A 26908-nucleotide genomic window follows, 5' to 3' on the forward strand; every position below is an offset into this window, starting at 1 on the left:
CTTAGTGGTAAACTCACAAAACTTCAACTCTTCCATGTTCTAATCTAATAGAAAACAATGAAATTAAAAGACAGCTTGATGATACTCAAGGCCCCACTAAGGAAAAGCAAGTTATTTTGTTGCTTAGGTCCGCAGCAGCACGTCACGTGTTTATGAACTTGGATACCCTTCCTAAAATTGCAGTTTTGCAGTTAATGAGCCACTGAATCACATAGTTCAGAGATGCATAAAATTAGGATTGAGGTAGACTGCTGATGTAATAAACTTTTCGTTAGAGCTTTTTCAGGTATTATTTTTACATAAGTCATAATGAAACTAAGAGCTAGAGAAGGCCCATTGATTTCAAGGAATAGTCCCGCTCTGTCCCATAGTGACCCCCCTGACTTAAGCAGGATAATAGATGCTACCAAAGCATGAATTCAAACTCTGCACCTGACAACAGCCTGAGCAGGCAGTGAGATAGAATCATTGTTTTACCCTCTGCAGCCAGGGTTACAGAATATTCCTCAGGAACACAAGTGAACTTACAATAAACTTGCTCTTTATACAAAAGGTGCAGTAAAACACTGACCTTGGATTTCAAGATATTTTCAAGGATATCATATTGGCATCTTTCATGAGCACTAAACTCAGTGAAATGGAATAGGGCTTACTAGATTAACTGGTCATTATTAAATTAGCAGTGAAGTGATGATAGTACCCAAAAGCCTTGCCTTCAAGACCCTACCTAAGCAGCAATAAAAGGTTTAACTAGACGCCAACTTAGTATGAACATGCAAACAAAGTAAGTTTACTGATAATAAAATAAGCCCAAAGATTTTATATTTTTATCAATATCTTTTTATTTTATATCCTTACCAATCTTGTATTTTATATTCTTATCAGCAGAACTTCCTGAGAATGGACAACACCACTATTTCAAAGTGCTATCAACTGGTTGCACTATGTGAGTTGAAGATAAAACTTGAAGAATATCCTGTTAATATTGATATGATATTCTTGAAAAAAAAAAAACCACCAACAAAAAACAATTAATGGATTTACATGACCACTTGCTGTTGTGCCAGAAAAGCAAGATTCTTTCCTACAACCCCCCTGTCCCTTCTAAAGCAAGAAAGGGGATATTATGTAGAGGAGAATTAAGATGAAAATTAAGTCTTTTGGTGAATTAAGACTTAAAGACAACCAAATACTGCTTCCAACAAACATCCTTTCGACCTATTTCACCAAGATAGGTACAAGTGGTTGATAGCACAAACCTACTGGGTAACTATGGAGTTGGTCTAGGAGTTTAAGACATACTATTATAAGTTAATTTCCCAGTTGAGAATGATCAACAATGAATCAAAATTTCTTAATTTTGAGTCAGTATAAACACTTTTCATTCCACTGTAAGAAAATCATCATTATTTACCATGACACAATGAATAGGGTAAATCACCAAAAATAACAGCATCTCTTCTAATTTTTCTCAGAAAGAAGCAAGAAATGTACATCCTTACTAAGGGAAGTGTCTCATAGCAAAGTATTCTTGGTAAATCACCAAGAATAATAGCATCTCTTCTAATTTTTCTGGGAAAGAAGCGAGAAATGTACATCCTCACTAAGGGAAATGTCTCATATCAAAGTACATGCAACAGCTCTGCGCACATGAAAACTCTTAAGACAATAAATTAATTCAAAGTGAAAGTTTTGGAAGCCTATAAACTCTGTCTTTATTTTAGTATCTTCTATGCTACTCAGGTTCAACTCATTTAGTAAACTCAACAGGCTAAAGCTTAAACAATTAAAGAGAGGACATGTACTAAGAAGAGACATATTAGAAGTAAAAGCCATACTCAGATCTAGCCATGTTAAAAAACAGAAAAAAAATTTAATGAGCCCTATGCTTAGGAGAGAGCATTGTGCAGTTAATGTAAGCAATGAACCTTTCATGTGAAATGATGTAGTGTCACAACTCATTTGCATCCCACTTAAAGTCTAATTAAGTTTCCCTGACAGCATGGTTTATGGCTGAAAGAACAGACCTGGCTGCTAAATTAATCCAGAATCCCTCTAGTTAATAACACTCTGCAAAGGAAACTTTACACACTTTCATTCAAAGTTTTCAAACTTATATTTAAAGTGGCACTATAAGGAATTTCAGAAAATGTTTTTCAAGACTTCAAGCCACACTCACACAGCTGACTTGAAGACACATCTATTAAATCCAAGACAAGGTTCACCCCAAGCCATAGGTCAGAAGATAACACAGCAACATGTCTGAACACATTTCCACTTTTCTTTTACTCTTGGAAACTGACCTAAACATTGCAGAACTCCATCACCAGAGTAATGTTCTCAGCTGCAGAAAGATAAAAGGTCAGAGTGAAAAGGTGCTCCTAATTGCAGCAAAATAGACGATCATCAGCTGGTTCATCACTTACAATACCTATATCTGGTTTTTTGATAGAATAATAACATCCAGCAATATACAATTAATGTTCAACAGTTATTTTGGTTTTAATTGAAAGAACCATTCTTCTCAGGCACATATAAAATCCTTGCTCTAATGACTTACTAAAAACATTTTAAGACTGCCTACATGAAGCAGCCATGCTTTTATTTTTTGGGGTAACATTTTATGAATCATTTTTTTCTTTCTTGTGTTCCATCTTAAAGGTTCCATTTAGAGCAAAGTAAAGTGAAACACTCCACAATACATAAATCCACATGGATCTTAGAAAAGTTAGCACATTACCATGAACCATAAGTTATGGGCTGTCTAGAATAAACAGTTCATAAACACTGTCATTCTATTTATCCTTATAGTCTTGTCTGCATGTTACAAGTAGCAAGGAACCTACACAGCCTCTCCATTATTCTGAAAAAATCTCATTAGGGAGAATTCTGTTTCTCCCACTTGAAAGAATTCAATTTCAGCAGCTCAACAAGATCATTCCCAAGCATCTCTCTGAAACACTTTACATAAAAATCTGCTAAGTCAGAATCTGGATTCAAAAGGAACAGGTACTTTGTGGCTATACACTGTGGCTATAATTAAACTGTAGCTTTTACAACAGGCTTATTCCTTCCCCACAAGAGGATTAGTTATAAGAGGTTCTGCAACTACCAAGTATGACTAACTGAAAAACGGAGAGAACGTTTTGCAAAACATTTTGATGTCCTGCAAAGCAATTTTACTCTACAGTTGAAGAAAGTGCAGACTGGTAGCAGTTATTTTATACAAATATTCCAACTAGTCACAAAAAACATGGGTTTGCAGTTGGTGGTAACAGAACATGAACCAAGTCTCTCTGAATTTCAGAGGTTAAGCTATAGCTTTTTAATATTAATACCATCACTACTTACAAGATTGGTCGGAATAATTTCAAACATTTTCTGTTAAACGGATGTTTTAGGAAAGCATGTTGTACCCAGGAAGAGAAGTTTAAAACACCAGTTACCACTCCACAGTCATCACTGATAACAATCAAGGCCAAACCTAAGTAGTACTGAAGTGTAGTCCCTTAGATGATAAACTTACCCATTTGCCTGAATGCGATTTTCAACGGAAGACAACATAGCTTTAGTTATCCAGAACAGATGTTTGTTTTCAGACATTACTTGACAGTAGGAACTGACTTACCTATATCCACAGTAGTAAGGTAGCTGGTTCCTAGCTCTCTCCCAGACTCCATTTTTGACTTAATGTTTTAAAATTCACCAAACAGTAACTAATGGAGAAAGTAACAAACAGGAAAACAGTATGCAAGTAAATGTTACAAGTTCCACTAACAATTTACACTTTGAAATTCAATTCTCTTAGATATGATGAAACCAGAATTCAGAGTCTCTGGCTTTCATATGGAGCCACTTGCAAGTCTAACATGTTACTTATAGCCACATATGTACAGATCTGATCAGATACAACTGTGTCCTGGCCACATGTTTCAGGACAGCAAAATTTTATTTTGCTTTAAATGCAATGAGGTTTTGAGTTGGTTTTGCAATTAATTATCAAGAGTTCATCAGCATTAACTAAATTAGTATTGCATAATAGCAATTGCATAGTAATATCATATAATATTAAGAATATGAATGCTATTATATTCCCCATCAGTGAAGTAGCAAAATACTAAATTTTAAAAAACATCAAATAACTACGCTTTTTTGGCAGGGACAGAGCAAATTCCCATTCCTTTGCCGCAACAGTAAATAGGAAAACATGCTCTAATAAACCACTAATAGACCACTAGGGTCTTCAGGCAGCCTGAAAATTCTACCACAGAACCACCAAGCCTGAAACGAACAAAAACCTGCGGCCGCAATTTTCTTCTCTAACAACATCTTGCTTAAGTTCTGAAATCAGGGCCACTAGGCACTATAGATCAGCCCTGGGGACTTTGACATCCACATGTTCCCACATGGAAGGATACAGCTGAATATATTCTCTGCAATTTATTTGCATATAGCTGTTACATTTCCTCTAGCACATTCACGCCTTATAATTTGTACACAAATAATCAGCTCACATAGGATACTCCATATTCTCATTAGCTGAAAAATCTCATTGTAGATGACAGTCCAGAAGACATTCCACTCTGGATTTAATCCAAAACACATTAAAGTCAAAAGAAGGAAAAAAAAAATTAAAAACCACATACACCAAACAAATCCCAAAACTTATTTCCAGATTTTGGTGGCCTCAGAGCCCGTTTTGCTTTATTGGCAAAAAGAAACTGTTCATAGTCAGAAATCAAGCTTCTGATTCAGTTCAATCTCTTCTCTAAGTACTGGATAAAATGCTCATATATTTTTCCAGTGATAAATCCATTGATAACATGGAATTCATTATTCTCAGGTGGCAGATATTTTCAATAAATGATGCACCAGGTGAACCGTTCCAGCTTATATCCACTTTTTATAGTAGATTGATCCCTTTGCAGGGCATTTAAAAGAAAGTCATTATAATTTCAATCTCATTTGTAGTGTGATATTGGCAAAGTACTTAGAATGAAAGCATTCTCAAATACTTCAGATATCTGCATTTTTCAGACAAGGATTTCCAAGTTTCTTTATTATTTCATGATTAATTATTATTTAGGCATTAATCAACAGATTCCCCAACAGAAGTTTCAACATATGAATTTCAGAAATACAGGATTACCTATGGAAAAGAATTACTGAATGTTATCACTGTAAGCATTAAAGTGCACGTGTCGAAATACAGACACTAATTTTGATTAATTTTAACAGCATTCTTTCTTCAAACTGCCATAAATAGGGTCGGCATATCTTAGATTCCTAAACTGTGCCAACTAAGAAAAAAAAATCCCTTCTATTTGCAAGGAAAACAATATACCCAAGTTAGCCAAACTGGCATTTTCAGAAAGAAAAAATCTGGTTTGGTCCTGACCAGATGACTGGACATACTACAGCATAAATTTCAATCCATACTGATAATTTAGTCCATCACAGAGGAAGCTGTTGCTTATCTTCCATATCAAAGAACGGGTAAGTAAGCCTCTTGCCTAACTGAAGGCACAACCTTTGTTATGCTGCACACAAAAAAAACCAAACAAAAAAAAACACCACAAAAAACAACCACACAAACAACCACACATAGGTAAGGAGCAATTGCTGCTTAAGTACAAGAAACATTTTGATTACATAGGGCAAAATCCTATGAGTTTTGTCATTTAATTCAATAGCAGCCAGATTACAACCCTAAAAGTATAATGAAAGACTACAACCAGACAAAGCTGTTGCAGTCTCGATGACTGCATTCTAACCATTCTCAAACCTTCTGTCTTAAATTAATACTCTTCATCAAAGTACACAAACATACTAAACACTACCTGCCAAAGTTTTCACATTACAGAAAGCCTATTACTCTAAAACATTAAGTGCACAGTTAACTGAAAGTGTGAGCTATTGAAAAAATGTATTTGCATTCTGCAAAGTGTGTTCAAGTGAGGCTGGACTTTTTGATAATTAATAGGGAAAATGCAGCTTTGGTCTTCATAGAGTGACCACGAAGCTGAAGTATAAACTTGAATATAGAGACATCCACAGTTTTCTGATCAACTGCATAACCTAAGCCAGCTCACAAGGGATACAAAGTACCCTGTCATTAGTCAAAGTGCATTATCTCAGTGATTTATTTTAGGACACTAGAACAAATGAAGATATGCAGGTTTCAGTAACCAAATAGGGGGGGTGGGTCATAAAGGGGAAGATGATTAAAAAAAGGCAACAAATGTCAATTTGCATATCTCTCTGTAAATGAACAACTGGGAAAATTGAGATAGAGAAATTGATTTTATCATGATTTACATCAGTAAAAATTTACTTGCATTTAACCTTGACAACAGTATACTTTATGTGGAAACCTACAGAGTGAAATAGTTAGCAATGTCTGAATTTATTATTAAAAATAAAAACTATTTAACATACTCCTGGATCTTATGCTATATTTTTCTTGAACAAAGCTACTCTTAAAATAGACCAGATAATTCCATTTCCACTTAAAACAGAGCATTTTGTATTAGTAAGAATTCCCTGATTTAAGAGGGGTTTTTTTTTGTCTAGTGCTTTTATATACAAAATAATTCAGAAAAGTATTTCTTAATCCTGGCCTTAAAGAAATCCTCAGTCTTATTAGGCACCCAAACTGACTAACTAAATCTGGTTTAAAAGTGATCTACCAAGGAAAATATTTTAGATCCGATTTTCTTATTCAAAAAATTCTTTTTAATGTGAAAAAGTACATGTGTGGGCAGAATGGTTAACATACAAAGATGAAATCATGTACCTCTATTTCTCTACAATTAACATTAGAATACTGGTGTATCTTTTCAATCCACACACTTCCCCTCTTTATTCACAACTCATCACTGTGATGCTTCATTGTCTGGATGAAAACCTATAACCATCAACTTTCTACTTACAAGAAGCTAGAACAGCAAATTACTAGGAGCCTCTCTCATCTCTGTGGCTAACAAGGATACAAGACAGGGGCTCTATTTGCTCCTATAAATTTACAGGAAGCCACAACCTAATTCAAATTCTACGCAAGATTTACAGAGAAATGTTGTACTTACAGGAAAGACTATGAAGTTAGTGACATAATACCCAATTAGCTGTATCCAACTTACCTGTAATTCAATTACTGACCCTCAATGGAGGACTTTGACAGTATTTTTGGAAATTTACCATCTGTTGTCCTGAACAGAGCTCTTCACGTGGATCTCAATTGTTTCTAAGCATTAAGCACACCCAGAACTCTTAAGATTTCCTTAACTAATTGTCTTCTCTATGCAAATAGCTACCTTTCTGTCACATATTTACAAGAAAATTACAGAAGAGGGGAGCATTCTTTGCAGAAAACTTTTTCCATATGGATACCTTTAATTCAGTAAAAGCTCAAGAATGCAGTCTGGCTTTATTGTAAATTTAATTAGGAACTGCATTTCATTTTATGAGGCTATGAAGACATGAAAACAATGTGAATTGTGTCCTTCCAAACACCTGATCATTCTGAGGTTTTTTTCCCTGAAAATTCTCTGATCTCGTTAATAAGGACACAAATAAGAAGCCTTTAGCTCTTCAGAAAATGAAGTAAAAATAATAATGCCATAAGAAGAAAAAAAGTAAGAGTTTCAGATGGCATTTCATTATCCTTGCAGGATACTACTCACTGCAAAGTAATCTTCTCCAGAGAGAATTCCACCACATTCAGTCAAACTTCAATTGTAATGTTAAAAGAAGCTCAAAGCTACCATTCATTAATACTGAATTTAACTTCATATCTAATCTCTTCTTCTGCCAGCAGCTTGGCTGATGTAACCTAATATTCCATCAGTAACAAAACCCACATGCGTACGCAGTCACATAAAAGACAGTGGCTTTTTATCCTCATACAAGCAATTACAGTAGTTACCAGTTCAAATTAAAGTGGTATCTGAACTTAAATTATGCACAGACGTATAGCATAAATCAAAACTTCATTAGCTAACTTTTTTTGCTCCATCAGAGGTTAGTTACTGAACAGGAAACAAATTTAAGGAACAGATGTTTGCATTCATTTTATTAACTGCTCATCATACTGTATAACACTAGTAAAGAATTCTATATACAAATTTTAAGTGAAGTTTCAGCAATCAACAACCTCCTAATCAGTGCAATGCCTACTACAGAAACTAAAACTTTACTTACTCAAAACTTCAGTGAATGAAGTTTATGTAAATTCCTATCAACAAAACTAGTAAAGATATTTTAAACATGTAGGTTTTGCAATGGCCTTCTCTTTTGGCAGCTATATGAACTTCTGCATGATTTTCCAGAAGTTAAGCTTAAGTAGTTGGACTACTTGTGTATCTGTTCTCTTCTAATTACTTTTGAATCCACGAAGCAACCTCATCTAAAGGGGAGGGGGGGGAATGGAGAGGAGGAGTAATGCATTAACAATTAACAAGCTTTTAAAATATTTGTGGTGAGAAATAAAGAATTATAAGGACACTCATGTTACTGCCCCTGTGAAGTGAACGGTGTTACAATTTAGTCATTTGCATTTTGTTTAATAAGCAGTTGCTAGTCAATCAGCTGATTCATGTACTCAGCATAACAAGTAAATTACCCATCAGCATAGCTCCAGGAGCAAACAGTCTTCTGCTTAGGATAGACAAAGGACAGAAAGACGCAGGGGGCACAGAAAACAAAAAACTGTAAGAAACTACACTCTGAGAAACTGTAACCAGCAGTTACGAAAGATTCTTGGTTAATAATAAACATAGGTGTATACAATTTGTATGTTTGTGGTTTTATTTAACTACACAGCTCTGTAACTGTCAAGGGTTGATCCTGTCAGAGGGGAAGTATCCACAAGTTACAACAGAATACTAGATTGGACGGCTTGCTAACCACAAACTTGCAAATGCTGCTCAGCAAATCTCAGAATTTGGCCCAAATTTGATTCAGACTACAGATGCTTTTATACCTTAAGTCATATCAATATGCAAATCACTACAGCAAGGCAATTCCAGCAGAAGGGTTTTTTTGAACAAGAGTTGATTTAACAAAGCCGGAATGGACATTTGAAATTACAACCTCACTATCTACCACAGATTCCCTCTCTCACCCTGGGTGAACTTTGGTATGAGTTTTCTGGTTTCAGTTTTCAAATTAACTTACACTCAAGAGCACCCGATTCCAAATGGACATTCTGTGCTGTACAGTATTCCTCACTCCAGCTTACGGCCTGATATATCTAAATCATAAATATTAATATGCCAGAGTGGGTAACAGGCAGCATCACTTGATTCTTAAAAATACAGCTCTTCTAGTGTACAATGTCCCAACACCCAGTCTTTCAAACCCACACACCGCTTCATATTCTGCCAACTTTTAACAACTAGATATTAAAATAACATCACCGTATTGATGGCAATGGAGCTTAAACAAATGTGAAAAGCTTCAAACTCTTCCGTTTCAAAAAACCTCCCAAGATGTCCAATGCAAGCTCACAGACCTTACTGAAAGCTGACAATGTATGTGTAAGCAAACAAACAGTTAACCTTTTCACCACAAAAAAATAAAATCTAAACATATTCCCATTGTTTCCATTTGTGAGAAACAGATGACTGACAGTCAGCTCAATCAGAGTCTGACAGCAATTACGAGCTCCTTAAGTGTCACTTTTCTAACAAGATCTAAGAATCTTAAGTGATTTCTCATGCAGATAGAAGGGTTTAGGGAACAGGGAACACAAATCCAAAGGAAACTAGGCTTCACAAAACAGCTTGTAATTAGTATGTTCTAATTAGATGCTGAAAGACACACAACCATCCACAATTAATTCTAGTCATTATATGGCTTAGGGAACATCACAACTAAGTCAGAAAAGACCACAAGTGCCAAAAAATGTGAAAGCAATGCTAGGAGGCTCCCATTATGTGGCCTACTGTATAATACCCTGAATTTATTTTAAACAATCCAGTTCTTACGACCATAATTAGTTACCTTACAGCTCCTAGGAAAACTAAACAATTAGTAGTTCTAATAAAATAGCCATTAACTTGTACCTATAAACGCCTGTTTTTAAGAGGAGTATGTTTAATAGTTTGAAAGAATCATTATGTTTGTCAACTAGCACTTTTTTTCCCCCCCATTAAAATATCCTTCCATGAGTGGAGGGGGGATTAAAAAAAAAAAAAAAAAAAAAAAAAGCCCACCACAAACAAACAAACAAACAAAAAACCCAAACACACACACACCAAGGACATTTCATGAAATTTAAACAGACCAGGCAATTCCTCTGACTAAAATCCAATTTTTAAGTGCTGTAATGGTTAAACCAATGCTTTGAACTGTAGATGTTGATACACAAGGTAAGCAAAAAGGAGAGAAGCTGCACAAATCTTTGGACTAAGTTCTACTTTAAGGAGGTTACTTTGGTCTTGTTAATCAGGTAAAGAGTAAAAATGGATTTCAGCAGAAAAAGAACCCCACTCATTGAAAAGTACAGAGGGCTTTCAGAATATGGTTAAGAATAATGGAGGGGAAAGGTGTTAATAACCAATGAGGGGGAACTCCGCATATCACATTAAACACAAAATTGGGCAAATACAGTCAATGCTTGTTATGTAATCTATGCAATAGTCCCCATTTTAACAGATAAATTACACATCTTATAAGCAATGCTATCATGATTTCAAGCACTTTAGGCATTGTAGACTCAGGAGGATGAAAACAAAGACTTGGCACTGTAACACTAACACATGCAGAATGTGATTACTTTTCCCTGTATGATGTACTATGCCTGCTAATTATTCTGGAGAGCCTCACCCAAGCATCAAATCCACAGATTAACCAAGATGGAAAGCAGTCTCTATTTCTCTATTAAAACTAACTAAGCAGGTGTAAAAATAAAAAATAATATTAAAAAAAGATTTCAATTTCTCATTAGTTTATATTCTTTTCCTATCCTGAATGCTGACTCTGAAGTCTTGACACCTCAGAGAACCAACATGTGGAAACTGACTCGTGTCTAAAGGAACTTCTAGTATACAAAAAAAAATCCCCTTCCTACAAAGGAAGTAAGTGCCTTACATTTGTCAACACTTTAAACTATAGTAGCTACCCCTAGAGTAAAAACAGGAAATAAAGAAAGCATATGTTTATTCTAGTACACTCCCAACCTCCAATTATCTTCAGCTGAAGGGGTTTCTTTAACCTGATTTTACACACTTAACCCCCACTTTATTCTTTTTCCTAGCACCTTTTCCACACTCCCACCTACTCCACAGAAACTTCTCAAACACAGTAACAATATGATGCTAAGAAAAGTACCTTTCTCTACTCTGACCATGACACACCCTAGCTTTAAATGATGGTCCCTCCAAGAAAACCCCTAATCCAGCTTCTCTTTACAGTTTCATCCATCCATCCAAACTCTGTAGAGCAATTTGTAGCCCCCTACCACAACTTCAAACTTCCTCTTTCAGGCTGAAGACAGCCATAACCTAGCAAGTAGATGTTCATAAAAGAGCATTCCCCATCACATAACCCATCGCTATGACTCATAATGATCACTCAGCTTTGAACAAGTTAAAACCTTGCAATTCTATCTGCCAACAGTGTATTCCCACTGCAAGCAGAATGTTCAGAGAATTCACCTGCCAAGCTGAAAAAGTTCTTTTGAAGTTCCTGAAAAGTTGTTTCAACAATATGGACATCTCACCAAGTCGCAAGATTTCATTCAAGAAGTCATAAGAATTTAAGGAGGTACAAGACCACATTTTTGTCTTCTGAAATTATTAACTACCTTCCTCTGAAACAGCTAAGTTAGGAAGTAGATGCTAGCATAAAAGGTTACAGACCACCCAATTAACATTTACAAAAGTAATATGCAACTTTAAAACAAGAAACAATTATTTAAAGTGCCAGGCATAATTAAATATAAATACCATGGCTTGTGTAAGCTATAAAGCACTGAAAGCACCAGCTTCCAAAATGTTTAATTTGCTGATGGAAGCAAACTCCACAGTAAGAGGAACTGAATCAATTACACTGCCTAGAATTACAGATGAATAATTTTATGACAGCAACTACTGGCACCAAGATACAAACTTCATTGCCTGCAGTGACTTACTTCAACACAATAAACTCATGAAATGAAAGACAAGAATTAGCAAAAAAAAAAAAATTATATGGAGGGAAGTTCAGTATTTTAAGAAGATGACATCTAAAAATTCCTTTCTCCCCTGCCTTCCCCACCACCACCTAGGAATCTGCTACATATTTCAAGAAAGCCGCTGAACTAGTCTGGCTAAGTTGGTTTTAAAAGAGCAGTGAAGGCATGGCAATTTAGATTTTATTTCAGTGCACAGCTTAACACAATTTAGTCAGTTCTGGTTTACCACACATATAACAATACTTTTGTATTTGCAAATAAACTACATAACTGTCTGAGGGTATTTACACATACTCAGTGGTAGTCTATTTCTGAAAATGAATCATGAACATATTTTGGTACGTTCATAGCTAGTGCAGATACAAACAGTGCCTCCTGGACCACCACTTAAAACCCTCCCACACACCCTGTAGCTAATAAGGCTTTTGCTTGGTTTAAACCAGAATAAAGAAAACACACAGTGTCAAGCAGTATGCTTGGATAGAACTAGCCTCTAAAATTGAATTCTCCTGATAATACCGAGACTAATTTCAACAAATAGACAAGTAGATGGAAAAAGGCATAATTACGATACACTTTATGTTAACTGTTGCAGTGATCTCACTGGGACTATTTGTGTGAGCATGTGTATAGCTGTTTATATAACCAGTGTAAATAACGGTTCTATAATCAGGTTTAAAGCACTTCCCAGTACTTTTGCTGAAGCACTGTTCAGAGACACTGTAGTAAACTAAAGCACTCACTGAAAGCAAAAGGAAGCAATCATCAATAAAATAAATGGAAGTTAACTATCAAACTTGAATAGCATTACTATAAATGTACCACAATCAAATGCAATGAAGTCCACGTCAGAGCTGGCTCTGGCAGTGTGGAAGTTTCACATTTTACATGCAGCAAATTATGCACTGTGCTGTTCATGTTTTGAAAGTATGTTACATGGTCAGAATCTAAAATAAAACAAACATACTGTGCTGTGGCTTTCAGAGGCACAAAACACCTCTGCCTGGGAAAAAGAAACAGCAAGCAACATAGTACTTATTCATCAGTATTGTATCATATTGATGGGCAGTACAAGTATTAACTGACTTGCATTCCTAACAAGTTAGCTAGAACAGATAACAGAGTAGCTACACCAGTCATAGCTAACAAAACACATAATCCAGCATAAAGTTAGAGTTTACTGGCTCTAATTTGTAACCTGGCATATTAGAGAAAAATATTAAAATATTTAAAAGTACACAAAGGTATCAGCAAAATTTTACTCCTTTTCATAGATTTTGCATTAAAAAAAAAAAAAAAAAAAACCAAAAAACACTGCAGTGTCACTTCATGTGTGTTAGATTTTTATCACCTACCATGATAAACCTGACAGCCCAAGTTGCTCCATCGTGCATTTAAGACACTAATCACTTGTGCCAGGAAGACATAGTATCATTCCAGTTACCTTTAAAGAAAACTTTTCAGTTGTGTTTTTGTATTGAAGAACAATTTTCTGTCCCTCTTAAGCTACAGTTTTCACACTATTTCACATTCTTCACTAATTTTCACTCTAGAGTGTTCACACCACTTGAGCCTCACTCCTGAAGGGGTGCACCATCTCTTACAAACCAGGAAGATTTTAAATTAAGAAAATAAATAAAATTAAATACAGCCTTTTTAGAAAGTCTGCATATCAACACTTTTACATTACAGACTGACACCTCATGGAATTTATCTTCCGCTAATTTTGTTTCAAAATTACAGAAATAATACTGTAGGGAAAATAGAACTATAACTACATGGCTTGGCATAGTATTTCTTTTAATAAAGATGGCTTATTTTGATTTTTTGAGACATCATGAGCTTGACTGAAACACCTCTTTTTCTAAAATCAAGAATATAGTAAGAAGGAATGGATCTGGTGAAGGATAACTAGGCTGGTAGCACCAATGAATAGCTTTGATAACCTTCTTCTTCCACCTACTGGCAAGAAGCTTAAAAAACAAGGTCTTTGGAAGTACAGTCATAAGATGTTTTCAAACACCAACTCTATAATGATTTGCTGACATCATAAGGAAGACTGACAATAGAATTGTGTTTCTGTATAATTTTGGTGTTCATGTTTAATTTCACAAGTAATAAACACACTAGCATAAGGAGCTTAAAAAAAACACACAAGATAGAATTGTTGAAACAATTTTAAGTTCTCTTCACAGGTGTATTTTCCTTTCACGAAGCTCAGTTGTTTTCCCAGTTTGGTTAGACACACACACACATACATACCCACCTGATCATCTTCTAGGTAAGAGGTTTCAACTATCCAAAGCTGCGTTCTGCCTCAACTGCTCAAGTATTTACTAAGAAGAATGGGAGGGAGAGAGGGGGGAATATCACAGCAAAACTGCTCAGCATTTCATTAAATTTAGTAAATCGAATACCACAGTAGTGTAAACTAAGACAGGTAATTCTACTGCCCTATAGACAGGGTGATGGTTGTAGCAGAATATAACTAAAAGTTTTTGCTGAATTATCTGGCCACAGTGTAAAACAAACCACACCTATTGGTTTTGAGCACTATGTAAACAATAGCAATATATTTATTATTTCAACAATAATTTTAAGTAAGAGCAGTATTTTCAAGCTTGCATTCTGCTTTACTCACAACAGAATTAGAAAATGGATTAAACCAAAAGTGTATTTTCAGAGGCAATGACAAGCTGACACTATGTTCTTGTTTTAAACTAACCCTGGCATTAAACCTGGGGAAACTCCACCTGTTACCCTTTATGTGGCATCTTCTCCTGAAAAAGGACAGGAACAGGGGAATTATTTCCTCAAGTTTCAAAAAAATTAAAAATTAAGAAAAATAAAATAGAACCCATACACTGTCTTGTAAGCTTCTTACTTCAAGACAATACTAGGACATAGGTCTATGAAATCTAAGCTCTGATAGCACCTCATATACCTTAAGTTCCACACATTCCCTAGCTTCCTAATGAAAGTCTAAAGGTAAGAGGTTATATGTACTACAGATTGAGTTACAGATTCAAGATAAACATTCACTAACTCTTTCAAGTACTGGGCACTACAACTACAAGATAAGAGCTAGGAGATGACGCCTTCTTCTCATTATTTTGGGGTGCTATAGCAAGAAACTGCCTGCAGCTGCTCACATCCACAGATTTTGCAAGAAACCAGTATCTTTTGAGGCTGTCTGTTCCCCCAATTCAGCTGGAATTGGCTAATGGATATAAAAATTGTTGTGGCAGTGGGAGAAAGGTGATGGCAAGATTGCCAGAAAGGCAGGAAAGTAATGATAAGCCAACAGCCTCATTTCCTTAGGAATTCTGGCTAAATACAGTAGAATAATTAAAAATTGACACAACATTGATGTTTTCACATGTGAAAATACCACACTTAATGTTATCTACATCCTGGAGATAAAATACTGTGCACTCCCAGTAGGTATACTCCTATTTCCTAAGTAATAAAATTCCTCCTGCATCTTAGACTCAATATATCACATGATATAACTGGTACAAGACCAAATATTATCCACAGGAAATGTTTGAGACAGGTTGATTTTTTTTTTTTAAGAGAGCAATGGGTAAGAAGTGCCTACAGGGTTGAAGTGTTTAAATCCATTTCAAAATTAAATGGATTTGTGGATAGAGTACCTGCTTTCTATCACGCAGCCCTGCATTTTACCAAATTGATATCCTACATAAAGTATATCTAGTGGGACAATTTAACAAATTTATTTGTATTATTCTTGATACAAGTTTGACATACAAAACCAGCACAATACTAAATGCCTACATACATACGCATGTATATATACACATACATGAGCTAGACTGGATTGAAAGACATTCCTTCTATACCAAATTAATAATTAATGAACACATACTTAAACAGAACTCATGCAGAACAGTTTGGTTTGTCTTTTCCTCATGTCAGAAAAAGAAATTCAGGAAAGACAGACTACAACTGGACTCCACAGTGTAAAACAAGGCCTGGTTTAAAACAGATCAGAGCAAGAAAGCCACCAGTTAGCTAGTCATCTCAATGAACACTGATACCCATCCATGCAAAGTCCTGGGAGCTTTAAGTGATGCTGGCAAGCATTGTGTTATTCACTGATGAGCCATGAATTCGTCACTGTGCCAAGACAACATGCTTCCATCTAACATGTGCCTTATGTAGAGACTATCTCCTACAGTAACTTTCTACCAAGGGACTCATTTAACTTAAATCTTCAGAAATAAGTCAGTGTACAGATTCCCACTCTGCACCCCATGAACCCATATGGAAGCCTACTGATGAAAGCTACCACTTACAGTTCAGACTCTTAAGGCTTAAAAACATAAAAGTGAACCAACTGACTCCAACAAGTGGGGTGACATGTGCGAATAAAGTCTATACAATTCCCATTTTCAGAAGCATCCAACATTAAATTTTGTACTGCAGAAACAACTATTTTGCTTTCAATTACTTATTTAAGGAAAGTAATCTACTTCCGTCAAAGTTTATAATTTTCAGCCAAAGTCAAATCTGAAGTAGTCAGTTTGAAGCGCGAATGAATATGAGATCAAGGCTCTGAATAAATAATTTGATTTATTGTCCTTTACATAGAAAACATCATTCATCATGTGAAAAACACCTTTGCGAAAAAAAGCATAAACTCATTTTGGACCTTTGCATACACTTTTTTTTTAACAAACTGTTGAAAAAGACTAAAAGTTTGGCAATTTTTTTTTTTTTGCTTTTAACCAGAATTTTGAAAGCAGCTTTGAGATGTCAGTGTCTAGAAGATGTTTTTAATCAGTATTTTTGGATTATTCAGTATTTCAGACTGATAGCAGCCTTTAGAAGATTGTATGCAGATAGAAGGTAGAAAAGAAGCCAAACAGTTGAATGTACAATACTTACAATTTTCAACAGATGGCACTTTATATCAAGAAATGTATAGTGTCTAATTAAGAGAGCAAAAACAATTGGATGTATGAACGCACTGTCGTGACAAAGTCTGCATCCAAAAAAGCCCAATATCCTTAAATTTGAAAGAATAGCTCTATAAAACTGAAACTACAAATAAGAAATCTAAAGCCAAACAAGAATTCTGAAGTAACATGCTCTCTCAGATATTAACCACAGAGATGTTCTTCATGAAGGCAGTATATTCCCATCATCTCTTCTTCTCAGACAAAATGTACAGGTAGAGTTAAATTTAGAGATGGCACAGAAACATGACTATAGCTATTACTATAGCTCATAAGAGCACAGAGAATCCTTTTAGTAATATTACTTGGAGAGTGCAGTCTTGTGCAGAATTTCACAGGTGTTCTGAAGTCTAAAGCTACACAGAGGATTTTTAGAACCACTTATGAGACAACATTTAAAGAAATCCATAGGCAGCTAAGTTATCTTCACTTACCTGATCAGCAATTATGGAGAAAAAGTCAGTCATCTTGGAGATACAGACAGAAAGGACAAATGGCAACAGACAAATGTTGCAGCATGGGAAATGGTTATCAGGCAAGTTTTCATAGCAGTGTAAGTATTGAAACAGGCTACCCAGAGCATCTGAAGCTCCATTTTTGGAATTATGCAAAACTCAACAAGGCCCTGAGTGATGTCATCTAGCTTCAACAATAACCCTGCTTTGAGTGGGATGTCAGACTACGAGAACACCAGTCCCTTCTAGGAACTTGTAGGATTTTAAATTGTTCAGAAGAAATTGCAACACAAAAGAATGAGACCCAACACTACATCCGCAGGGTGTAATTTCTGAAAAATACTCCCTCAGTTATAACTGAGCTGTATTCTCCCAGAGTCCCAAAACAAACCTTCTCATAAAACTAGAGAACATGACCTTTTAGCCTGCAATGATGACATTTCAAAAAGATGCAGGAAGTCCTCTTTCTAGTAAGGGACTGAGGACCATGTCTTGGTCCGAATCCTCATTCTGAAATAAAACAAAGAAGTTAGATTCTAAAGTCACCTATTTTTTGGATGTAACATCTGGTTAGTGGGCAAGATTCCCATTTCCTATGTTAATTTATAGGATCAAGTTAGCAGCCACAGTCAAGGATTATTTACTATGCTGGACAAAAAAGGAACATATCACTTGTAAACTATGAGAATTTACAATTAGACATTGCCATTTTACAGTATTTACAGTTAAAAATATTCATGCCTGTATGTAGAAAATGTAAGCACCTAAAATTAGAGTATTTCCAGTTGGCATGCATACAAAATCCTCCTATGTCTGAGCTGAATCTTTAAGGTGATGTGACAAGGTCTTGGAACAAATGAGCTTTTCTAGGTACATCAAAAGGTTTTACTAAACATTACTTGTCCCCAAAACTTTTCCTGGAATACATAAAATCTTTTGTAGATCTACTGTCTGTACCTAAATATTGCTAGAAATTCCACACTGAATTTGAAGCAGAGAAGTCTGCTAGTAAACTAACACAGATTAAGTTCCCCTTCAACACCACACAAGGCAAAACTTGTATAGGAAAGAATAGGAGAGGGTAGTGTAATACCTCCACAGCACTTTGCAATGCGAGTACCGGGCCACAAATAGCAATATTCTTTTCTATTCCCAGAACAGGCATTCTTTCTCCTGATTGCAATCAAAAAAAAAAAAAATATTTAGGCACGCGAGACTCGTGGAACAGAACAACAAACAAGAAAATACAGTAGAAACGGAGTAACTCCAGGAAACCAAAGGATTCCAAGCCAGATACTGGCCTTCTCAGGACAGAGCTCTCACAAAACCACAGCTGTAATTTTAGCACACTTTTTCCACATCCTTGGTAGGAGCAGATTCACCTCTTGCACATATGAAAAACTCCATACCTAGATGAACTGGAACACACCTGTTACATACTATGTACATTCAGATACTTTACAGTTGATTTTAAGACTGATCCATGATTTTGATGTCAAGGAAAACCTTACTAATCTGGTATTTACAAACTCTGCTCAGAATAAAGAAGTTGCTTCCATACAGCTTCATCCAACCTTAATGCTATAAAAATTTATGCCTCAATCCATTTAACTGAGAGATTTCCAAATATCTGATTCAGGCTGCTTTCAATCTTCTCCCACTATTCCTTTCAGGTTCAAATCTTCAAAAGATTCCAGGCAATGACTGCAAAGAAAAGTGAAATAAAAAAGTTGTAATTCTTGTAGTGTGTCTTAATAAAAGACAGTATCCTCAGCAAGCCTAACTCATGTCTATTTTCAAGTTTTCCTGGATAGGAACATAACCAGCATTCCATGTGTTCATTTTCCAAAACGTAAGTGTATAAATAAAACACTACCATGTTTCTGAAAATCTTGTCCTGGAAAAACACAGGGCAAAATTCTCAGCTACGAACAAGCAACACACAGCATAAAGCGAAGTTAAAGTGCTCACCTTCTAAACTCCCTCAGCTTATCTTGCCTGGAACTGCAGTCAGAGCGAACACAGTGATATCCCGCTTTACAACTTACCCACACTCCAATAGAATAAAAACCTGCAACTCCTGACCATTTGAAAAGTTGTATCACAGGGATATTCTTTCCTTACAGAAAAAGGCGGAGATTGGGTAACGAAGCTAGCAAACATTTTTTTCTCTAAGACTAAAACTTTTATTTTCTCTTATGAATCATTTCTTGCTAAGAATTTCTCCTTTAAGCTACCACACAGAAACAATAGAATGAAGACACTGAAGCCAATTGCTAATTAATAGTAGACAGAACCTCTGAGACTAAACTCATCATTTTAAAAGGTAAATGGAATTTTCTTACTGGGAAGAGATTTCTAAGAGTAAAGATAAACTAAGAGCAATGAAAGTAGCAAGGAGCAATCTCTTCACATAATTGCAACTTCTATCAATGTCTGAAAAGTCAAGGGTTTTTTTGAAAGAAAGAATTCCTTCCTGAAAAATATTACAGCCAGTTTACCAGAGAAAAATAAATAGTATCTATTTCTTATGAAACACTAAGAAAGGGTATTTATTTTATTAGCAACAGGTTACAATTTTTTTAAATAAACAGTTGCAGAGGCAAAGTTTTTCTTAAATAAACACAAAAAGGGCAATTAATCTAAAATTTACTTACCTGGCTGCCAATGTATGTTTAGTAACAAGTTTGCGTAAGAACTATAATGTATCCTCTAAAGCAAGTTCATTTATACAAAATGCCCAGAAGTAGCAGTTTTTAATCAAATCATCTCAGCCTTACAGTCAAAGAAAATAAACAGGCCTAAAGCACAATTTAAAAAAAAAAATCCTAATTTTTCCTATCAATACTGGGTATCCTTTCATTATACTTTTCAGTTTAGTCTGCCTTTTCAAATTTTTCTCTAATATGGAGCCATCTGTAGAGGTTAGGTTGTTTGGAACACTAGGGGAGAAGCAAAAGAGGTGTTCTGGAAATGTATCTGGTAAAAGGAACACTAAATGGCAATTCAGGAGGCGCTGGAGGAAAGGAAAAAGCAGATCATTTTCTATTTACCTAAGGGATGATAACACGGAAATCAAGCACTAATTACAGCTATCTGCCACAGTGCTTTACAGAAAGCACAGTGCCAATGGATCTGTGGAAAAGCAATATAATCAAAATACTAGCAGCGCTCAAAGAAAGCCAGATTAGCTTTCTTTAAGTATTCCAGAAACAGTGCAACTATATTACAGAAAAGCTAATTTTATGCTTACAAATCTGGTTTCTGTCCTTCCTGTAGTTCATGTTGAGGTACAGGATAAAGCACTTCATATTTTCTTTCTTCTCCTGATCCATGAATTGCAAATGCATTGAACTTGTTAATGAATGATGGAAAATAATCCCAAGGAAGATGAGCTTTACCCTCTCTTGGTTTTCATTCTGGTCACCTCAAACTCTAAAGGAAGTTCTTCCTGTTAAAGACAGAAAAAATAAACAGAGATAATGACATCTTCTAATCAGGCAACAGGTACTTAAAAATAACTAGGTTTTCTGTACATTAAGAATGTACTTGACCACTTACTTTCCATACTCCTCTTCTGCCAAAAAGCACCAAGCGTTGTCCATGCCTGTCAAAAAAATCAGAGCACCATTTTCTTAAAATTATGCCAGTTACACAAATATTAGTGCACTGTTCTGCAACAAATATGTACACTCCCCATATAGGAACAATTTGTAGTCTTCCTCATACACATACCTTACAAGCATTAGAACTCAAAATGCAAATAACATTTGTAACTTCCAGAGTGCTGTACTTGAAGACAAACCTCAACTTCTAAATACTGCCCAGTTCTGTCATTCAGGAAAACTGCTTCTACAACTAAAAACAAACCCACCAAAATAGACTATCAGTATTTTATAGTAACTATTTTATAATACCATAAGACTTTCATATCCCCCTAAGACAACTCTAGTTTCATGATTTTTGGCCTGGACCGTGCCAGACTTTGACTAGCTGCGGACATGCTACTGACAGCTTCCTAACTATTTGAAATGCTGAGCCATAACTAACTTCAAGAGCTTTTATTTCCAATGCTTATCATAAGGAGCTTTAAAAAGCATTGTAGTAATCTATTTACCACTTCCAACTTTCAAAACACTCATCTTGATGCTGCAGAAAAATATGGCCTATCTACTAACTAAAGTTAGCTCTCTACAAAGTAAGAAAAGCATCACCACACAGCTATTTCATCCAGTATGCTTGCTGTGAATAAAGCTGACCAAGAGAAAGTGATCCCAGTCAATCATATGGCCTGAAAGCCACATATGATTGTTGAACCACCTTTCAGGAACACAAAGTAGAATTATAATGGTGTTTCTCAACAGCAATGACATTATTAAAAAGCTTTAGTTAGAATTATGATTTTTTTTTTTACATAAGTCTGTTTAGTATAATCATACCAGAGAGGTGCTACCACTGTTTTAATAGGCCTTTAATCAGAATAGTTCAATAATTAGGAAGTAGAGAACCACTAGAAACAAATTCTTGCATTATTCAAAGCAGGTGAAAGTGACAATACTGACAGGAAGTGACAAAGAATACAGCATTACTATAAGAATATTCCCCATTCCACCTGGGTACAGTCTTGAATTATATTTTATAAGCTGTTATCTATTTGTTTCACACTCTCCCAGTCCTCAGTAAGACTGTGGAATACCAATTAAAATAGACATAGATTCTCCACTTCTTAAAGCAAAAGCAGAACCCATCTTTAGGATTTCCCTTCTACTTACCAACTGCAAATGCATTCATGTATACACTGCCATGGTTTAAGCACAGCTGGTAACTCAGAACCACGCAGCCGCTCACTCACTCCCCCTCTTCTTCTTCCCCTTGCTCCCGGGGAGAATTCAAAAGAATGTAATTCCCACGGGTTGAGGTAAGAGCAGTCAAGTAACTAAGGTATAATACAAACCACTACTGATACCAATAATAATGATGATAAAGGAAATAACAAGGGGAGAGGATACAATTGCTCCCCCCCCGCCGACCAATACACAGCCTGACCCAAGCAGCGATCTGGGCCTTCCAGGTAACTCCCCCCAGTTTATATACTGGGCATGACGTGCTGTGGTATGGAATACCCCTTTGGCCAGTTTGGCTCAGGTGTCCTGTCTCTGCTTCCTCCTGGCTTCCCCTCCGCCCTGGCAGAGCATGAGACTGAGAAAGTCCTTGGTCAGAGAAAACATTACTGAGCAACAACTAAAAACATCGGTGTTATCAGTGTTGTTCCCAGACTGAAAGTCAAAACCACAGCACTGCACCAGCTACTAAGGAGGAGAAAAAAAATGACTGCTGTAGCTGAACCCAGGACATACATACACTCCACAAAATTATTTTGATATTCAAACATGTTAAGCCTCTGTATTCTACAAGTTATATCAGTAACTCAGAAACTAACTTTGATTGCCTACACTAGGCACTTGACTAGGCTGTCTTCCTTGACTAGGGAGAGCTAGCCTCATCATTCCTGAAATCAGTCCAGCTCATTGGACTCCATTTCTTCCCAGCCATGGAGTGACTGAAATCGTATTTGCTTCTTTTCCCAGTCATTTGTATTGTTGCACTACTATAAAACAGCCATTCACCACAGGGTCAGCAGTGCTAGTGATGAAAATCATTTCATCACCTAGAAAAAGAGCATTGCTCTTGGTACAGTTTGGGGTAGTTTTCAGCTGAATATAGCATGACACAGTTACTTAAGGAGTTTAAGGATAAGGCACTGATTGCAACTAAGCTCTTTCCTGGACTGCTCTGGATAGAATAGAATAGTAAATTTCTACTTTACATTTCAGTACAAGCAGTACTGTGACCGAACAAACTGAATTAGATGTCATACACTCACAACCATTAGATCAGTGAAAAAAATAGCCATTGCAGACTCTTAAATAAAGGCCAGGCATATTAACTACAGAGGAATATCAGTGTCTGCACAAATCAGATATAACTGCAGAACAGTTACGCTTACCCTCGTAGTCCCAGTCTACTGAAAGGTTTCCCCAGCTCTCCAAGTAGTGCTGGAGGGTCATTAAAGAAGGGAGCACTAATTCCCATTAGCAGTCCCACATTGTCTGACTTCAGCCCAGTTGTTGCTGGCTCATGGCTCACAGGTAAACCATTCCATATGTGTTTAATTGTAAATTCCATCTTCATACACTACATAAATGAGAAAGGAAGGTTCTGTCACTATCATCTTTGATTCCATTTCAGCACCAACTGTACTGTTTGCCTGGCCAGGAGAAGAAAAAAAAAAAAAAAAAAAGCACACTTTTGTACAAAGTCAATGTTTTTAGATATTAGAAGAACTGAAATAGTTTAACTTTTTTAAGCAACTAAATAAGCAGTTACATGAATGCTTTTCATAGATTTTTATACTTGCATGGTAACAAATCACCCCAACTCTTACCAAGTTTAAGGTATTTCAACTATGTACCTAAATAAACACTTCCAAAGCCATAAGAAATATCTATTAAGAGAACACAAAGTCTCCACTACAGGACCTTAAATGACTAGCTGTCATGAGAAAAACAGATTGAGAACGGCCTTTCATGAACGAGATACAAGAAAACAAAACAATTAGCTAAAGCTTTCCGTCACAGTCATTGCAAATCAGCCAAACTAAAGGATTTCAAGCAAAACTGCAAGCACATATTGTTAAACACATTGAATGTCTGCAGAGGAGCAAGAACAGAGAATACTGCACTCCAACAGTTGTTACCATTTTGAAATAAACAAACCTTAGGAATAGCCTTCATCTATTTAATAAGCAAAAGAACCAGTAGAGCCCAGTTTCCAAACAATTTTAAAGCCCCTGGAGCCTTACTCCTCCTATTTTAGTACTATGAGTTCATTCCATATTGATGGTTATTTTTTCATCCACAAAAGCCATCCTTGATTTGTTCCTTTACACATCTAGCCATGCAAGAAGGGAACTGGCAGTACATAGCCCAGCTGAGAATCAAAAAGTTCTGTGACCAGAAAGATGCTAGCTCAGTACCTAAATTGTAACCACGGTGGGAAACACTAAATTGGATTGCTTAATCTCTACCTCACTACCTACTTCCTTGGTACTCACAGAAACATTAGTGTAGCTTACCACAATCTGCAAGTACTATCAACATGTGTAGTACACAAGACAGAATGTAACTACATGCATCACGCTTCTCTGTAAGTCATAAGCCTTGCTCTTATGACTACACATTAACTCTCATACACTCTGCTACAGACATACCGGCCAGCTTCTCTTCACTGATGGGTCACCCTGAATAGCAGCAGATCTCCTTTCTTTCTAGCTATTTTACTGACCTAAGGTTAATGACATAAGTAGATATACTCATGATCAAGGAGATGATGATGTGACCAAAGAAGTGTGACAGGTTAGAGAAAATTTGAAACAATAAATTTAATCATTAGATACCTTAGGAAGTCCAGTAAAAAAAGGAAAGTCAAATATTGGAATACCACTTTGACAAGGCTGCATTTAAATAAACTGAAAGCTAATTAAATTCTTCTATCAGCATTTTAACTGCATGATAAGGCAGACAAGCATCAGATGTGCTTTATGCAAGAGACCTGGAATAGCCCTAGAAACTATGAAAGACTTTACCATTATTAATGTTTGCTCCAACTCAAGTGGCAGACAAGTTTCTGGAAGCTAGACTGCACAAGTTGAGAGAAAACAGTCATTGTACAAAGCCTGGGAAGACACCCAACAGCATCCTAACAGCCCATCCGAAAAATGTTCACAGTCCAGTATTGATACTAACTCAAACAGGCAAAGCTAAATCACCACAGTTTAAAACAAAAAGAGATAATTAGTTAGGTATTCTAAGCAAGTACAGTGACAACTCTTCTGCAATAATTACAATGTATACAAGCAAATAAAAGAACAACATGTTAAAAAACAAGGCCCTTTTACAACACAAACAGCTGCTGAATCATACTCAATGCACTACTTAGCCTTAAAATCATTTAGAAAACATTAGTCCACAGAAAATGTAGGCAAGAAGTGTAGTTTTAGTTTTTTAAGCTACAAACACTGAGCAGCATGAGCATGAACTACCCACAGATGGTAAGGCCCTGCCTAGTGTTTTCTGAATTCCTGTAAATTGAGTACATGTGCCTTGTGCACTTAGCATGAAAAGAAACAAAACAATTTCATAAGAAGGATCACTTACTCAAAAGAATAAAGTTTAAGAGAAGATGGGTGCATCTAAACAAGTTAATAAAGTGTTATGAACCCATTTTATACTACATTATGAAATTAACATGCAATTAGAAGTGGACATTCCCTTCTATCATTCTATTTCAATTTGTGCCAATTTATTTAACTACTTGCATTCACTGGTCAAGGCAAATATCTGAAACACGTATTTGAAAGTACTGCCACATTTTAGTAGCTTTCTAATAAAAATAGCCTGGAAAGATCTTAAAATCCTGAGATAATTACATGACCAGCTATTGCAATTCCTTCCTGAAGTAAGCAATGTGAAGCTTGCCCTTGGGCATAAGATTCGAAAGGTTGTCTCAGGAAAAGTCATGACATAGCAAATTTAATTTAAAAAAAAAAAAAGGCAGTGAAATAATATGACTTGCTAAACTACTTTAGACACTACTGTAACTGTAATGCCTAAAACTAAGACAAGACACAAGACACATCACACATGCATATCCCTATTTGTACCTATACGATAGATGACTTTTTTTGGTTAAAAAAATCTCATAACTACTGCAGGGACAACTCACAGTGTACCTGAATGAACATACTGAAGCTTTAGCCTGGTGCAGTAAACCAGTATTGCTCTTGAATAGAAGAACATGCAATTTGAAACAATCAAAAATCAAACAAATATTATGGGAAACTACAAAATATTCATTAGCTTTTGTCAGAGGTCTACACAGTGCTAAGGTTGCTCACTTTACAGGACAGAAGATACAAGATTTTCCAAATTAACAGCCTTTGGTGCAAGTTTTATTACATTGCACAGACTTAGATAAGCTGGTTACTAGCGTGCTTGTTAATTATAATAAAAACAGCAACACACAGAAATAGTATAAAAGCAAATTAAAACAGCAAGAGGCCATTCTCCATTACCTTTAACACCACACTTCTACCAGTTGCTAATGCGCTGTAAAGACATGCAAACGCTCAATAGTTTTAGAGCAAGTACTTTCTCAGTCACTTGAAAGTAGTCACACTGCATGGCCTCAAGCTACACAGTGCCGGGAGCACCTAGCTGGTATGCTCATGCCCCAGC

General features: G+C 36.0%; 1 protein-coding gene across 1 annotated transcript; it reads right to left on the bottom strand.

Annotated features, from left to right (window-relative positions):
* Nucleotides 1–19219: 19219 nt before the first annotated feature.
* Nucleotides 19220–23813, bottom strand: LOC104409453 (chromosome unknown open reading frame, human C4orf33). Its single transcript, XM_010019325.1, is given in 7 exon segments — nt 19220–19316; nt 20866–21018; nt 21020–21063; nt 21174–21281; nt 21418–21470; nt 23620–23633; nt 23635–23813. Coding segments are annotated over 7 exon segments (639 nt in total). The 5' UTR covers nt 23805–23813.
* Between the last annotated feature and the right edge of the window lie 3095 nt (nt 23814–26908).

The sequence above is a fragment of the Nestor notabilis genome, unplaced genomic scaffold (genome assembly GCF_000696875.1).
Source record: "Nestor notabilis isolate BGI_N333 unplaced genomic scaffold, ASM69687v1 scaffold158, whole genome shotgun sequence".
Classification (NCBI taxonomy): domain Eukaryota; kingdom Metazoa; phylum Chordata; class Aves; order Psittaciformes; family Psittacidae; genus Nestor; species Nestor notabilis.